Source organism: Cucurbita maxima, unplaced genomic scaffold (assembly GCF_002738345.1).
Source record: "Cucurbita maxima cultivar Rimu unplaced genomic scaffold, Cmax_1.0 Cma_Scf00038, whole genome shotgun sequence".
Lineage (NCBI taxonomy): Eukaryota > Viridiplantae > Streptophyta > Magnoliopsida > Cucurbitales > Cucurbitaceae > Cucurbita > Cucurbita maxima.
The window spans coordinates 88,309-105,185 of NW_019272054.1; the positions used below are offsets into that span (position 1 = coordinate 88,309).

The 16,877-nt window shown below is 36.4% G+C and overlaps 2 protein-coding genes across 7 annotated transcripts in view; both read right to left on the reverse strand.

Annotated features, from left to right (window-relative positions):
- Positions 1 to 415: 415 nt before the first annotated feature.
- LOC111469179 (probable methylenetetrahydrofolate reductase) lies at positions 416 to 8,885 on the reverse strand. The gene is made up of 11 exons (XM_023114466.1): positions 8,289 to 8,885; positions 8,146 to 8,206; positions 7,956 to 8,038; positions 7,647 to 7,820; positions 7,287 to 7,460; positions 6,578 to 6,678; positions 6,348 to 6,459; positions 5,640 to 5,720; positions 5,380 to 5,557; positions 1,083 to 1,417; positions 416 to 827 (listed from the first exon to the last, which is right to left on the reverse strand). Exons 1-11 carry the CDS (start codon positions 8,694 to 8,696, stop codon positions 744 to 746), a joined length of 1,791 nt encoding a protein of 596 aa, XP_022970234.1. The 5' UTR covers positions 8,697 to 8,885; the 3' UTR covers positions 416 to 743.
- Positions 8,886 to 9,459: 574 nt separating this feature from the next.
- LOC111468902 (histone-lysine N-methyltransferase ASHH3) overlaps positions 9,460 to 16,877 on the reverse strand; it is a 12,338-nt gene continuing 4,920 nt past the window's right edge. For 5 of the 6 annotated variants that reach the window (XM_023114046.1, XM_023114045.1, XM_023114044.1 and 2 more), the window contains 8 exons: positions 16,049 to 16,127; positions 15,773 to 15,944; positions 15,109 to 15,189; positions 14,740 to 14,914; positions 13,671 to 13,698; positions 13,464 to 13,554; positions 10,089 to 10,137; positions 9,460 to 10,005 (listed from right to left, as the gene is read on the reverse strand). In XM_023114046.1, coding sequence (XP_022969814.1) covers positions 9,934 to 10,005; positions 10,089 to 10,137; positions 13,464 to 13,554; positions 13,671 to 13,698; positions 14,740 to 14,914; positions 15,109 to 15,189; positions 15,773 to 15,944; positions 16,049 to 16,127 — 747 coding nt within the window. In that variant the 3' untranslated portion in view covers positions 9,460 to 9,933. The remainder of the gene's footprint in view (positions 10,006 to 10,088; positions 10,138 to 13,463; positions 13,555 to 13,670; positions 13,699 to 14,739; positions 14,915 to 15,108; positions 15,190 to 15,772; positions 15,945 to 16,048; positions 16,128 to 16,877) is intronic. The other variant, XM_023114048.1, reaches the window with a different exon arrangement.

Genomic DNA, 16,877 nt, shown 5'->3' on the forward strand with positions numbered 1-16,877 from the left:
CTTTCTATCCTGCACAGCCTCTGGTTCTCTTCTTGATTTCATGTATTGTTTCTTCCCAAATTCTCAGTCCTCTTTCCAACCCCAAAACATATAGAATTGCAAATGTAAAGTGTATAAAATCAAGTATTGATTTCTAGCAAGCAAGCCGAAAAGATAAGTCAGTTGAGAAACAAACTTTTCGGTAATGTCATTTCATGAGAAGGATTCATCTGGATTACTCAAGGAGAACAAAAAAACTTTGCAAGAAAATAATCGCAGCAACTTAATACCTCAAGGAACAATTGAAAGTCGAAATACAAACCTATAACACAATCATTTTTTAAATGAGGGGAAGGGGTTATATTCTCAACCAATTTCCATTAAAATAAACGAGTGCTATAAAAAAATAAAAAACAAGTAATACAACACAAACAAGTAAATTTCCAATGATAAACACGTTAAAAATTGAAAATTTTACAAACCATATAATATAGTATCCCATGCCCATGGCTATGGCTACCTTAAGAAATATTTTAATCTAATGTTTTTAGTCACAAATGAATGACACATTACCCTTCAACCTCGGGAAGTTTTAAAATCCCAATGTTTTTAATAAATGGACAGCCCTTATTGGGAATCATATTATTAAACTCAAGCAAACAGAAAAAGAAAATTCTTCTTGCATTAACCTTAGGCAAGGTTTGAATGAGAGATCGAAAGATGGAAGTAAAACTAGAATCATGGAAAGGAATAGCAGCTCAACCTCAGAATCCCTCCAAAGCAGCAAAGAGGTTAGAATTGACGTAATCGTTATCCACCAAGCTCACCAAGTAATAGCTGCTCTGTATCTGAAACAAATAGTAAAGTGCTTTGTCATCGAGATAGTAATCTTCCACAAAAACTTCTTAAGCTTCCATCACTATATTAAGATTAACCTTTTATGGATAAAACAGCATTTCCTGATTAAGCCTTTCGACAACATAAATTTCGATTCAAAGCATTGCCATCACTTAATAATCCACACTTGTCTACTAAGGGGTGATATCAGGTGAAAAAAGGACGGGGAAATTAATTGAGAACTGAAAAGATACAAGTGTACCAACCTCTTCGAGAAATTTTCGGGACAGGTCGCCCTCGGGGTACAAGGAAGCCCATCCCCTCGACCAAATCTCAAATGCCTCATCTTTCCAAACTAGAAAGCTGGCAGGATCGACGACAGTTGGCTGGACGATCTCTTTGGCTGGGAAAACTCCCCATGTTACAGCATTCACATCATTTTGAGTGATGTTGGATACCCAAATGCCTTCCTTATTCACTGCCATGTAGGTTAGAGATGGAAGGCCCCTGCATTTGTCAACAACAGCATCCAAGTTTTCCCTGGAACAGAAAAACTCGATGTATGCCTTTTGATAAACGTAACCTCCTGATCCACCCCATCCTGCAAATCATTATTAATCATCCCAACACTGATCAGATGACTAAACAAGCATTCTGCCGCCATTGCCACAAACATCATAAGTCAAAACTGAATTGATCACTACAAAACTAAACAAATAAACAAAAGATGCACAGGGGAAGATACCTCCCCTCTCTAGACAGGCGACTCAGATCCCTTGCATACAAATGATTGTTTTGTTAGAGTGTTATCTATTTATGGTTAAAATTTACACTTCTATCAAGATATCATGCCTAGTTGTTCAATTAGAGGAACAACGTGTTCCACTACATATTAATATCCAACTTTTTGGTTGTAATTCGACAAAAAGGAACCAATTGCTAACCGAAATTGCCCTCCTTGATCAGATGGAGGAAACTGGCTCCATCACACTATTTCAACACACACAAAAAGCTCATGAAAGCAGAACTTATTTCGTTGGCAGTAACTGAAGAGCAATCTTGGAGACAAAAATGCAAAAAACGATGGTTAGAGGAAGGTGACATAAACTCCAAATTTTTCCATCGTATCATGGCTACAAAGAAACAAAAGAGTACCATCATGGAAATTCTATCCACACAAGGCATATAAGTTTAGTAAACGAAGATGAAATTGTATCAGAATTTGTGTCCTATTACACGTCCATATACACAAAGGACAATGCCCTCTGTGAATTTCCTCACGATCTTGACTGGAGTCCTATTGATCAACAGCAAGCTGCCTCCCTCGAGGTCGCTTTCACTGAAGAAGAGGTGGGGAAGGTGATTCAGAATCTGGGCTCTGACAAGACTCCAGGACCGGATGGTTTTACCTCAGAATTCTTTCAGAAATGTTGGAACTTTATGAGAGCTGATATCATGAGAGTATTCCATGATTTTTTTCGAAACAGAGTTATTAATGGCAACCTGAATGAAACATACATATGTTTGATCTCAAAGAAACTGGATGCTCGCACTGTTGCAGACTTTCGTCCCATAAGCCTCACAACCGGTCTATATAAAATCATAGCAAGGGTATTATCAGAACGCCTTAAAAAGGTTCTCCCCTTCACAATAACTGGGCAACAAACAGCTTTTGTTGAGGGGCGACAAATTCTTGATGCATCCCTCATGGCCAACGAACTCATTGATGAATGGGAAAGAAAGAAACAAAAAGGTGTAGTCATTAAACTTAACATGGAAAAGGCCTTCGACAAGGTTGATTGGACTTTCCTCGAAAACATTCTTGTGGCAAAAGGCTTCGGCCCAAAATGGCAAAGGTGGATTAAAGGATGCATCTCATCCACAAATTTCTCCATCATCATCAATGGAAGACCGGGAGGGAAAATTTATGCCACACGGGGCCTGGGACGAGGAGACCCACTATCCCCTTTTCTCTTCATCATGGTAATGGACTGTCTTAGTCGCCTACTGACAAAGGCAGAATACGAAGGGCAGATCAAAGGTTTTCAGATTGGTAATGAAGATTGAGCATAAACCACCTTCAGTTCGCAGATGACAATCCTCTTTTCTGATTTGGTGAATGTCTCTTCCATAAAAAACATGATTGAGACGGTAAAAACCTTCGAAGAATTCTCTGGACAAAATATCAATCTCCAAAAAACAGAGATCATGGGCATCAACATTAGCACAGAGATCATTGAAGAATTTGCTAGCATATATGGTTGTAAAAAGGGAGAATGGCCGAATATGTACCTAGGATTACCTCTAAAAGGAAATCACAAATCATTTTCCCTCTGGAAGATTATTATTGAGAAAATAGAAAGAAGGTTGTCAACATGGTCATCACGTTATACTTCAAAAGGCGGAAGACTTACCCTAATACAAGCCACATTATCCAACCTCCCTACCTACTATATGTCTCTATTTGAAATGGCACAAAAAGTGGCCACGGATATAGAAAGACTTTTCAGAAATTACTTGTGGAAAGATAGCACACACCTTGTTCGTTGGAATATTATAAACCTCCCAACAGAATAGGGAGGTCTCGGTCTTCTCTCGATAAGGAAGAAAAGCTCTCCTCGCCAAATGGATATGGAGATATCATCCTGAAGAAAAGGTCTTATGGCGAAATCTTATAAAGGCTAAATATACTCCTACATCAAACAAAGATCACCTCCCTCCATCTTCTACAAAAGGGCCTGGGAAGTACATAAAGAAACATCAAAATCTCATCACCCACCGAACTCGCCATAAGGTGGGGAATGGGGGAAGCACATCATTTTGGACCAACCCATGGATTGAAAACACCACACTAGCTTTGAAGTACCACTTTTGTACAGGCTTTCTCACAACAATAAAGCCACGATTAAAGAAACGTGGAATGTTGTCAACAAATTTTGGGACTTGAAGCTTGGTAGGAATCTAAAGGATAATGAAGCAATGGAGTGGGCCGAATTAAGCCTTGACCTTGCCCCTGTGGTATTGTCAAACAAAGAAGACTCACTAACTTGGCTCCCCAGCGCTGACGGGGTCTTTTCTACAAAATCCTTGATGATGGACATGGGGGAAAAAGTAAAAGCAATAAATCTCACGCTAGCAAAGACAATATGGAAAGGACATCAACCTAAAAAGGTGAAGTTCTTCCTTTGGGAAATAGCGCATAAAGCCATCAGCACAAGTGAAAATCTTCAAAAAAGAATGCCTTACATCACTCTCTCTCCAAATTAGTGTCCACAATGCAAGAAATCAAACGAATCACAAAGTCACTTGTTTATGCAATGCACATACATTGAAAATTTATGGACAACGATTCTCAATATATTTGGATGGCATCTCACATTTCCTAGGGAGGTAAAGGAATTTTTGGAGATGGCCTTAACGTACCACCCTTTCAAGAACGCAAAAGCCCTATTATGGAAAAACCTCATCATGGCTTTCTTTTGGAATTTGTGGAAAGAAAGAAATCAGAGAATATTTGCAGAAACGACACAGACCTACATAAACTTTTCGACAATTTTGTTTACCAAGCTATATCTTGGTGTAAACGGTCTAATATTTTTACTTCCTATAGTTATACCTCCCTCATTGCAAATTGGGAAGGTGTTTTGTAAACATCATGGATTATACATCCCTCTTGTAAATTTCACTCATCAATGAAATTGTCTCTTATAAAAATAAAATAAAAAAAAATTCCAACTAGTTCCAAAGTGGGTAAAGGCCAAAGAATTCAATTTTAGTAGGATACTGTCAACACGCTTTTCATCTCTTCAAATAACCATTAGTAGTATTTGAGAGATAGGTCCAACAATGGTTTCTGATTTTCAAGAGGAATATGAATGGAAACTGTCGTGGGCTCCATTCCCTTGGGCATATTAAATTCTCCCTCAATCCCTGATACTAAATTATGGTTACTGAAAGTCTATGGGAAGGTTCCAAGAAGTTCTATATTAGATCACTCGATGCATGTTGATAGCATGATTTCTTCGTATTTAACTTGCTTTGGTTTTAAAGCAAGTCCCCAATAAAGACACAAAAAAAAAAAAAAAAAAAAAAAAGGGATGTTCAAGGATTAAAACGGAATAATTGAAAGTTGAGAACTAAAACACTTATTCAAAAGTTCAGGGACCTGTGAAACAAACATGAAATTACAAGGAACAAAATAGAATTTAAACCATTCATTATTCTTCATACATTAACTTAAACATTATTTATAAAATAATGTAATAAACTAAAATTTATCAATTGGTGAGCCAATAATATATTGTTTTTATTTGTTTAGTTTTTTTAGCCGAATATGAATTTGCTACATGAGAAAATATTATCTAGTTCAGTTTTAGTATTTCAGTACTTTTCCTTTGACTTCAACAGTTATAGGGTGAACAAAGATGAAATCGTCCACCCTTGAAATGGTAAGAAGAGAGCACTATCCACTAACCTCTGAGATTGTATTGCAGTACTTTCAAATACTTACTCAGTTATGCTGTCAAAAAAGTTAATTGTATGAATGGATTAATTTGTACTTACCAACAGAAGGAGAATCAGATCTTTCTCCATTAACCGCTGGTTGGCTGTTGATTGAAAGGAAACCTTTCATGTTAATTTTACCAAGCTGTTCGCTTATTATTCTTGTCTCAGCCTGAAGACCGTCTAATTCAGACCACGGACTGCTTCTCAACTTTCCAAGGCAGTACTTCATAAATTTCTGATATGAAACAGTATAATATATCTAGTCAATCGCTAACATTATAACAAACTTTCTGAACACTCTCGGTTAGGAAAAGTACCTCATAAACATCCTCTATGCTTTTCAATGGGAGAGCCCATTCCTCAAGAAGCTTCTTGTCACGTGCACGTGGCCGCATAAACTTAGGTGCAAAACAAAGCAAAAGTAACACTGATTAAACACACTAGAAACTATGTTAAAAGTGTTATAACAATATTCAAATAAATATTGAATGAAGTAAAGTTTGAATTTTCAGCTCTTTGAAGCGTTTGAGAAACATGAAAAAGAAATCATCTCACCAGCTTGCCTATAATAACTAAAGAAACAAACAAATTATCTGGGGGGAAATTCTACCAGAAGCTTTCAACAGGATTTATGACCGAATTTCTTTAAAATTAACATCTTGTCCTACAACAAGCTTCATTTGACTCAACAGAATTATATTTTGATAATGTTGTGGTGTCAGATGAATCAGACCAAGCCAAAGTAAATGATACATCATGCGGGAGAAATTTCTCAAAGCCTACTTTTAAGTCTCGAATTCATGCAGATCACAAAGAGTTAACAATTACAAGCTATGGTGATTAAAGAGGGAACGGAAGACTAAGTTTTCAGGCAGTCCACAAGAAATAATTCCAGATGTTAAAAGGAAATCTCCTCCGTACAGCTCTCTCTGTCTCTGTCTCTGTCTCCCTATCTCTCTAGAGTGTGTGTGTATATAACAAATATCAACATAGATCATTTACAAGTTCTAGTTTATTGTTCATACCTGATAGTCAGTTAGTGCCCCATATGAAGGATTACTAGAATCACTCCATCTACCATGAGGGTACTGGTCCCAACCTATGGTCCTTGATATGTAGCTTCTAGGACGATTAGCCCTGTGATCAACAACTACCTAGATCAGCTCGATCTCAAATTTAGCAAAATGTAAAACAATTTTATGCATCCATAATCATTAGGAATGCATCCTCATTTTGCAATAAGCATAAGAGATACCAGAAGATTGGGCGAACATCTTCCCTGATACGGAAAACATTTGTAGGACGCCTCCAAGGTAATGATCTTGAGACTTTGCTCTCTTCAATCAGACCAAGATTCTGCCATGAGTAGAGAAATGCACTTAGACTTAACCCCATAAAAACAGATTAAACTACAAGCCTCCAAAAAAGATTTAAAAAAAAAGAAAAAAAAAGATAAAAAATGATGTATAAAAAATGTAAAAGAACGAAATTCAAGTGCCATTATAATAGAAAAAGATGCCTAAGGCATCCAATCAACAAAAAAACTATCTCATGTTATAGTATTATCTACCCTATGTTTAAAAATATATGTATGTGTGCGTATCATGTTCCTCTGAGTATAAGGTAAGTGTATTAGCATTTCAGAACATACTTTTAATAGACTTATCATCAATTTACATTCAGAAGTTTTCATACTGAAAATTACTTTATGGCTCCTTACAAGTTTACTTCTAAAGGAAGATGCAGAGTCTCAGTTGTTCAAACAAAACATGAACCGAAGAGTAAGAATGGAAAGGAAGCCAAAATCAATAAAAGGAAACCCCTCACCGACACACCAGACTATAAGAATACATCAACAAAAGCTTCAGAAATTCCCCTGGTACCAGAGCATCCAATGACAAAATTACCCATAGAAACAATAATTGGAAGTAAAACTAGAATGCGATTAAGATACTTGAATATACCATTAGTATAGCCAATGCCGATTTCTCCATATTCAGTGTATACATGTGAAGAGTCTTGATTCCATGAGCCAAAATCTTCTTGCACATTTCAGTTCCAAGGTGAATTCCATAAGCTTTGACAGCTTCTTCGTTATCCTTGATTGGCTCTAAGGCAGCCATGACCTCATCCGGAATCTGCAAGTTTCCGAAAGTCATACATACAGGTAAAAGAGAAACAATTTAACATTACAGATAATATTAATATTTCTTTGGAGAAGAAAAGGCAAAATTTTGATGATCGCTGGTTGTAAATTTTTCTAGAGTGGACGCATTTAATTTAAATCAAGGCCATTAATAAAAAGATTAGAGAGAGGTTAGTACCTTCGTTTTGCAAAAGCTGGTCATGCGTAAGAAACCTTTGTAATTATTGATGGGCATAATACCAGGTACAATCGGACAAGTAATTCCAATTTGACGACAATCGTTAACAAACTTGAGGAAAATGTCAGTGTCATAGAAGAGTTGGGTAACAATCAGATCAGCCCCGGCATCAAACTGAAAAGAACCAAAGACAATATAGTAAATAACAGCAATCGAAGAAAAAAAGAAGAACAGACAAAATAGCATATAAAAAGTAATCCATGTAAGAACAGGGGAAGAGGAATTAAATTGCTTAAAGATTAGATTCACCTTTTTCTTAAGATAAGCCAGATCGCTCTGGTAGCCTTCAGTCGTCGCCACGCCATTGCTTCCAATCACGTCCGGATGTGCCTCTGAGAAGAACAGAATAGAATTAAGTATTAGCATTCCGTTAGTTACAGAAAAGAAAAGGCATTTGCAAGTAGATCTGTAACTTTCGATCAAAACAAAAAAAAGAAACCTGGATATCCAGCTACAGTAATGCCGAAGTAGTCACCATACTTCTCCCTGATGTGTTTAACCTACGAATAAGAAATGTAAGCATTTAGAGAGCAGAAACACAGAACAGAGAAAACGAAGATGGACGAAGCCATTGTAGAGTACAAGATCGAGAGCACAGGCGAAGCCGCCTTCGATCTGGACGAATTTATCCTGTCCATGAGGAGGATCACCGCGAAGCGCGAGGACATTCTGAAGGCCATTAGACTTAATAGTCTGAAGAGCATGGTCGATCTTCTCAACAGGCATATTGGTGCAGGTAAGATGCATCATGGTCTCGACACAGATCATGTTCTGCATCTTGTTAGCAATGTCGAGAGTGAGATCGGCGGTGGAGCCACCGGCGCCCCAAGTAATGTCACAGAAGGAAGGATTATGAGCCACCATCCGGTCCATCCTCTCGAAGAGGTTATCAACACCGTCCTCCGTCTTGGGCGGGAAGTACTCAAACGAGAACACAACTCTGCCGCCATCACCGGCGGTGGCTTCCGTGATCTTGTCAATCACCTTCATCTCCTCTTCCCTGTAGTGGCGTAGAAGCTACAGATCGGAAGCAGCAAGGGTGGCTGCGCGTGTGTTGGTGAGGAAATCAGCAATGTGAATGATATGGGGAGAATGGAAATTGAAGAGTGGGGAAGAGAGAAAAGAGGAAGCAAGGAGGAGATTGAGAGATTGGAGATCAGTGAAACAGAGAACGAGAAGGGAGATAGGAAATCACCTCTGGGCATTGTCGGTGAACATCTTTTAAACCTCATCCATCTCTCATTTCTATTTTTTATTTTCTGACTCATCATTTTTTAATTAATTTTTATTTTTTGAAAAAATGAGTCTACACTACACTTTATTGTACATTTCAATAATTAATGTAACAAAGCATAGGGTCATAGTAAATCAAAATTACCATGAAAAATAGCCGGATCTGAGATTAGATTGACTCCATCCAATTGGATTAAGTTATGAATGATCATGAATTTCGCATTCATTTTTTTTAATTATTAAAAAAAGAAAAAGAAAAAGAAAAAGAAAGTGGTAGAGAGGTAGGTGAGATGGTGAATGGTAGGAGAGAGAAGATGTGAATGTGAAGGGAGATTTGGTGGTAATGGTGGCTGTGGAGACAGATATGAGATTGGAGGACACCAAACCATCTACAATTTTGAGTGGGCCATGGAGCCTAAAAACTTTTATTTTATTTCCATTAATGCTCTTAATTTAAAAATAATAATAATAAATAAATAAATAAATATTAATAGATGCTATATGAATAGAAGAAGAGAAGGGTAGTAAATGTGTTACGAATGGATTAATAAGCAATGCCACTGAATGACATTAACAGGCAGAGGGAGAGAGCTACACAATCAATACACTTTACAACAGTTGGTATGATGAGGAATAGAAGACCGTTCAAAAATAATTCCAAAACTATACTAACCTAACCAAGTCGATTTGGGCGAGTCCTTATTCTTTTTTGTAATGTAAAAGAACAGTATTACATATCATACAACATTCTCACCAACAATACAATATCACAATCATCATCTTTTTTTACCCTTTTCCTTTCTACTTTTTTCAGATTTCAGGTTTCAATTAAGAGTCCAGCATCATCAGAAGAAGTTTTGCTTACTACAATGGCCTGAGAGAGGAACCCTTCTGCCCTTCCTTGCTTAGTTTCCCAAAAGGTAAGTGAATGTGTGTATTCATGTTGCTGATTCTCACGTTAATGCTGCACTCTGCATACCCTCTACAACTCTTATCACAGCCTTGCGAATTCCCAATCCTCTTTTGACATGTCAAGAAATTCTACATTGCCGTCTTCAAACATGATCTGCAACAATATCAAACAGACTACTATTGAACAGTTCTATGATATACAAGATCTAGAAAATAAGGTTAAACAAGTTAACTTACGGAGTGTTTTCTGGAATATTGATCAAATCTCTTTATAATACCAAAAGACCTGAAACATTTTTGAGGAAGTATTAAACGTCGAATATAATCTAATAATAAATTATGAATTGTATCCAGTACTAGAACAACAGATGCGATGCTACAATAGGGATTGGTACATACGGAATATTTTTTTTAAAACAAATTAATGAGAAATGATCATTTCATTGATAAATGAAATTTCAATAAGAGGAGGAAAAAATCCAAAACCCCCATGCCAAGAAAGTTATAAGATGGTCTCCCAGTTGGCACAAAAATCGTAATCTGTATGAATTTAAGGGAGCACAAAATTTACATCAAAAGAGACTAATAAGAAGGTGATCCAAGCATATCCAACACTAGAAGCCTGTTATTGAAGACCCTGTCATTACTTTTGAAGTGTTGCCTTCCACATAACCTCCTTTTTCGATCTCTTGGGTTTTTGAAGACCTTTGTTTGATAGAGAGGCTTTGGATGTGGTGGGTCTTTTTTTCTGTTCTTCGAGACGAACACATGATTCCAAGGAGAAGTAATGTTAGAATTTGGTCCCTAACACTCCTAGGGGCTTTTGTTGTCATTCGTTCTTTCACATTTAGTCTTCCCTTTGTCCCTCTCCAGCTTCCCCCGTTACCTCTTCGTTTGCTCTCTCTAGAAGGTTAAACTTGAGGCACATTTTATATGGGAAAGTTAACACCACAAATCACGTTAAAAAACACTCTTCCTTTGTTTTGTTCCCACAAGGGTGCTTCTCAACGGGAGACACGAGGTGGATCTAGATTATCTGGTTTAGGATTGACAAATTGCTCACTACCTTCGGAGTCATGGGATGAGATCATTTGGTGTTTGATGGGTTTGGCATAGAGACGATATGGCACAGGTGGAGAGGTGCTTTTGAATTCTACCAGAAGGGCATAGTTTTGTGGCAGACTAGTTTCTTTGGAATTTTGTGGGATATATGGAGGGTAAGAAATAATAGAATTTTTAGAGAGGTCGCGAGAGAGATCAAGTGAAAAGTTTGGGAGGTGGAAAGATTTTAATGCCTCTTTATGGGTGTCAGTTACAAGATTTTTTTTATTTTATTTATTTATTTATTTATTTATTTATTTGAATTAGGAGCTTAGCTTAGTTTTGCTCTTTTAAATTAGTGTAATGCTTTGTAGTTAGCGTCGAACTCCTTTTGTTGTTTGGCCTTGGTTTTTTTGTATGACTTGTATGAAGTCACCATATTTTGAATGTAACACTCCAAGCCCTAAGATTCTTTTAACGTTTTCTTAATCATACTTTCATATGCTCAAGATTCTTCTTCTCATTCAAATGTAGTCTTGGTTCGTATATCCTCCTTTACTCGGGTGTCACATGCCTACCAGTTTCTTCCTTCATCCATCATAGGATTACTCCAAGCCGAGCACACTTAATTTTGGAGCTCTTATGATTGAGTCATCAAAAAAAGAAAGATGCACTTTGTTGGTATATATAGTAACCATTAATCCTTTTCAACCTTTCTTCACTTGTATATTCTGAGAATCCCTCTCATCACATGTGGTTGGATTTATGTACCTCTCTTCTACTCGAGTGTCACATGTTCACTAGTTTTCACCTTGGTTCGTCCCCAAATAACATCTTACCAGGAGAGGTTATGCTTTGATACCATCTTTAATGATCCAAACCCACCCCAGACTCGAATCCAGATTCAGTATTCCTCTACATCCCCTACATCCCCTACAACCGGGCAATACCTACTTGTCTTGAACTATTTTTAGAGTGAAAATTGCCCCACAACCCACAACCTAGTTATTTTCAAAATGATTTGTCCATACTCACATGCTTCATTGAAAAATTCCTTGTGAATTCCTTGAAGCTTGAAGGTCAGTCACCCATGATGACGTAGGACTCCTCTAAGCCAAGCATCTGTAACGCTCTAGACCTGTGATTCAAACCAGGATTCGAACTTTGGTTTCTGAATCTGGAGCCTGAGGGGTTACAATTGGTATGAGTGTCTAAAGTTCTGGGTTTTGTAGACTTACTTACATAGTAAGCTTTAGGTGTCTTCATGGCCTATCAGCAAATATCGAGTCAATACTAGATATGCATTTGTATTTGTTTATTTTTGTTGAAGAAGGAAGCTATGATGGCAAAGCAGCTGAAGATTTCTTTTGAAACTAAAGAGGTTTGGCACTTGCTAGTAAACTTGTGGTTGAAGGTTTTGGATGGAACATAAATGAGAATCAAAACAACAATTGATGTATCGCTTGGTGGTCTATAAAAGTTATACAGTGATAAATAGGTTCACAGAATAAGATTAGGAAATGGAAGAGGAACGTCGTTTGGGAATGAAAAATGGTAGGGCAATAGATATGAAGAGTTAGTCTCAAAAGTTGGGTATGAAGAATTTGATAGAAGAGGTGATGTCTTGATGGAGAATAGTGTTGAGCATAATATATTAGAACAAGAAATCCTAGATCTGGGCGCATTGTCGAATTGGAGATGTTGGCAGATGTGAAGCCAACGAATAATGAAGATAAAGGACCGCAGACATAGAAAACTGCAGGATTTATTTCAAAAAAATCATTGTTCCTCAGTTTAACACGGGAAGTAGCCATAGGAAAATTTGAGGAAAATGTTTTGAAAAGCAAAGCTTCCAAAAAAGGTGAAATGCTTTTGTGATTTTGTTTCGAAGTATTGAGTATGGAAGAAAAATTGCAGAAGAGTCCAAAATTGGCTCTCCTTCCAAATTCATGTGCCTTGGTACAGTAAAAAGGGATATCAGCAGCATTTATTTTCTCACTGTCAAACATCAGAAAGATAACCGGAAGATAATCTAAGACTCATAAATGTTCAATGTCCGTTGCATAATTCAGTTGAGAAGAATGTATAGCATACTTTGTGTGTAAATGGTTTCAGAAGATAGATAAACTGAGAAAGACAGGTTCGTCCATTCTAATAAATCAGAATTGAGAGATGTTTTCTGCCAATCAGAGAAAATAAATTTTTCGAAGAAAAAGTTGAGTTGGGAGGACGTGATAAAGAAGTCTAGGTTCAATGTAGGTAATTGGTGCTCTTTACAAAAGCAATTATGTTATTAACAATGAAAACTATTTCTGAGCGTATTTTATGTAAGCTCCAATGGGTGATAAAGCTTTTTGTATACTATTTAACTAGATTAATAAGTTGTCTGAGTTACTGTTTCAGAAAAATAATAAGTACATAAACCAGTAAAATAATGCATGCATGTACGCTGACCTCACATTATTAACTCAATAAATAGCCACTTCCAACTTTAGTTCACTAAAGAACACAAACGCAAATCAACAAAAATAATTGGGAGCAATCACAAATATGATAGAAGAGTTAACGTACCTTCCACTGAAGGGGCGAGCAATCCAAATGACCTCACCAATGCAATTATAGGCGTGCACCACTTGCTGGCTGCGTGCCTGTTTTGAACTTCCTGAATAAGAAGTCAAATAGAAAACTTTTCTGATTACTTCATTGGCTTACAGAAGAAAGCTGTGGCATCCATCAGCACTAGATCCTACTAAAGTGGTCAGATAATAGTGGACTTACCTACATGCAAAGTTCCATTTCTGATAACCTGCCCACAAAATAAACTCAATTAGTTTCATCCCGTACAGTTACAGGAAATACATTGTGCAATTAAAAGAAAAAAATTGTAAGTGTGTATAGATATATATATATATATATCTAAGCAACAATGTAGCAGTCTCGAAATTAGCGAGGTAAGAATCCATTACTAAGAGAAGAAGGTGATAGAAGGAACTTAGGATGAGAAAGTTTGGAAAAAGAGGTCCAACAATATTCTGTTCAAGTTTGTCTTTATTTCACTTTATAGTTTATTTTGATATGTTGCACTTAAGAAAGAAACAGACACTCACCAAGGCAAGGCAAATGATTGACTTGGCTTCAGCGTATGCTGTTTAAAACTTAGCTAAAACAATGGTGGGACTCACATATTAAGTAAAAAGAACCTAACTCTTCGTCATTATTAAGTACTGTGTCCTCAAGCCCACACTCACTCCCTAAAACCGAAGGTTGTGACCATGCTTGACTTTTGGGATCATAAGCAGAACACCCTACATGGTATACCCAAATTTCTAAAAGCCACCTGCAAGGCTGCAACAGTTCTTTAAGACGTGACTATCATCCTATGAAATTTTTGCTGCTTTTTTAAACTGAAAAAGTTCTCTTTACAATATAATTCTACAGTTCTCTTTCTATAACTACTATTTCTTGTATTAAAAAAATCCATATCAGAAATTTTTATTGATGCAGTAACTTCAAAAAAGAAATACTTGAACCTTAATTTTTAACGTATATCATACATGTACTTCTAGTACTTGTTTGAAATGTTGAAATGCATCCCATGTATTTATAACGAAATTCCAAAAAGCTTTTACATTTATCATGCCACATTTCAGGAACACCTGCAGCAGCTCTTTTGAGGAATGACTGTCACCGCATGTTAATCTTTACATGGAACGTCTTACCAAAAAAAAAAATCTTTATATAAGGAGCCTCAACTATTTAAACTGAATGATAATAGTAATCACATACAAAAGCAACATATACAAAAAATATGTGCAAAAGAGGTAACATAGAGCACAGCTGTACTTACATCTCTTCCAGACAAGATTGCTTTCAGCTTAGGTGAAGATACAGCCACCTGGCAAGCTACAAGTTTCAACGCAGCATCCGAAGATATCTTTGGCTTCGTAGGTCTTACACCCAGCTTTCTTCTGCAGCCAACAGCACCACAATGACAATCTTGATCGGCACCAAACTGAACAAACCTGCTAAATTTATTAGCCAGGGACAAGCAGTACAGGAAATAAAACAGTAGATAATAGAGTAGATGCCACAATATTTCCATTATAGTAATCATATAAAACAAACATGTGACTAAAAGATTCATCATTTTCATAAAAGAATGCACGAAAAGTACTTTAGATATAGCATAGGTCAAGAGTTTAGCAAGCAACCATACTGATAATCATAAGTTAGATGCTCGCCCTTCTGTATGTCTTGAGTTGCAAATATGCCAATTCTCGTCTCTCCATCTATAATCCTTTAAAAGAACAATTCATATACAGCAATTACTCCAAAATAATCTCATATCAAGCAATAAAACACACACACCATTTACACATGCGAACCTGCTCAGACGTGAAAAAAGAGTGTGTTTATTTCAATATTTGTAAGTTTTTCAACATGCTGGTGACAAGTTAAGGACATGTTTAGGACATATTTGTACAAATATAACAAAAACAAATTATAGACCCTTCACTCAATTAAAAATTCCACTATCCAATGGAAAATGAAGATAATAGAAAAGCCCGCCTGAAAGATAAACAGATTAGCTCTCTAATTAGTCATTAAGCATTGTATTCCCCTTTGATGTTAAAATTTAGAAACAAATTTATTTTTCAGTATTCAATAATGTATGTAAAAAACATGAAAACAAAAAACCTAATGTGTCCCACCCAACATGTCATGTCCCCTAAACAAGTTGACACGTTGTTACCTACATGTCATGTCGCATCAATATCAAATGTCCATGACGTGCCATATGTTTGCCACGTATCCATGCTCTTTAAATTTCAAAAATATAACACGATATAAATTGGAAAGTTGAAGGATCGGGGCAATACCATTTTTGCATCTCCGTATTGGGACAACAACTATGATTTATATATCTCGACTTATTACCCTTGTATGTGGCATCAATTACCATATCTCGATTGATCTCGCATAGATAGAAGTTTGTCTCTCCACGATGCTTCATGTTCCATAGCCTTTCTTCACATGTTTTGTCATCAATTACTGCATGATTAATAAGTGCACCCATTATGTCTTAAAAGTAGTGCATCACATTACATTATGCAAAAAATCATAAAATTCAAAAATTAAATAAAGAGAAACATTACCTTCGCCTACATATTCTATTACAAACTCTCCATGTTTGATATCTTCATCAGCTACAATCCCAGAACCGCATTTCTCAGTCTACAAGGTATAGCTTAATTTAACTGGCCATTTCAACTTAACATAAATCATGAAATAATTCCCTGTGCATTTATCTTACGAAATAATTCCCTGCAAGGTTAAAACAAGACCAGAAAAAAAAATGCAGTGTTTTCACACCTTACTAATTACATTCTGGTGTAGAGAACAATTACTGAATACCGATGGTAAAAAAAATATTAGATACTCATCTAGTTGAAGTCACCTCCTATTGCATTTAGTTGAGATGCAAATCGATTATTATAACTGGAATCCAACAGGTCGAAATATAACAAGCTACTCTAGATATATCCAGCCTTAAAACCACGATCAACAAGTAAAATCTTCCCTCCCTGACTTCATAAATTTTCTTGTCTTTGGGACTGCCTAATAGGCATTGTTAGGTTTATGCTGTTAATAAATATAGGTGTTTATAGCTTGGAGTTGGGTAGCTTGGTTTTGTCTAACCAAATTAACTTGTTAAATGGTACAGACAAATGACTTGCTGATGCTTTTTTATGTATATGAAACGTGACTTGCATTGTATACAAAGCAATACAAAACGACAATGAGATATCCACACCAAGGAGAGATTTTCAATTGGCAAAAAAGGTGCTATAAGTTAAGATTAAAAAATGCTTTGGGCATCAAACAGCAACTTAGATAGTTGGTTCGAAACCAAACACCCCATTTACAAATAAAACTAAATACATCCTACAAAAACAACAACAAAAAAAAAAAAAAAAAAAAAAA

Excerpts from the sequence above, each read along its gene's own strand:
- LOC111469179 (XM_023114466.1), bottom strand. The coding sequence starts at position 8,696 with ATGAAGGTGATTGACAAGATCACGGAAGCCACCGCCGGTGATGGCGGC. Across the intron at positions 8,039-8,145 it reads TACTGTAGCTGGATATCCAG|AGGCACATCCGGACGTGATT; the intron begins GTTTCTTTTTTT and ends TGTTCTTCTCAG. Across the intron at positions 6,460-6,577 it reads GATGTTCGCCCAATCTTCTG|GGCTAATCGTCCTAGAAGCT; the intron begins GTATCTCTTATG and ends TGTTGATCACAG.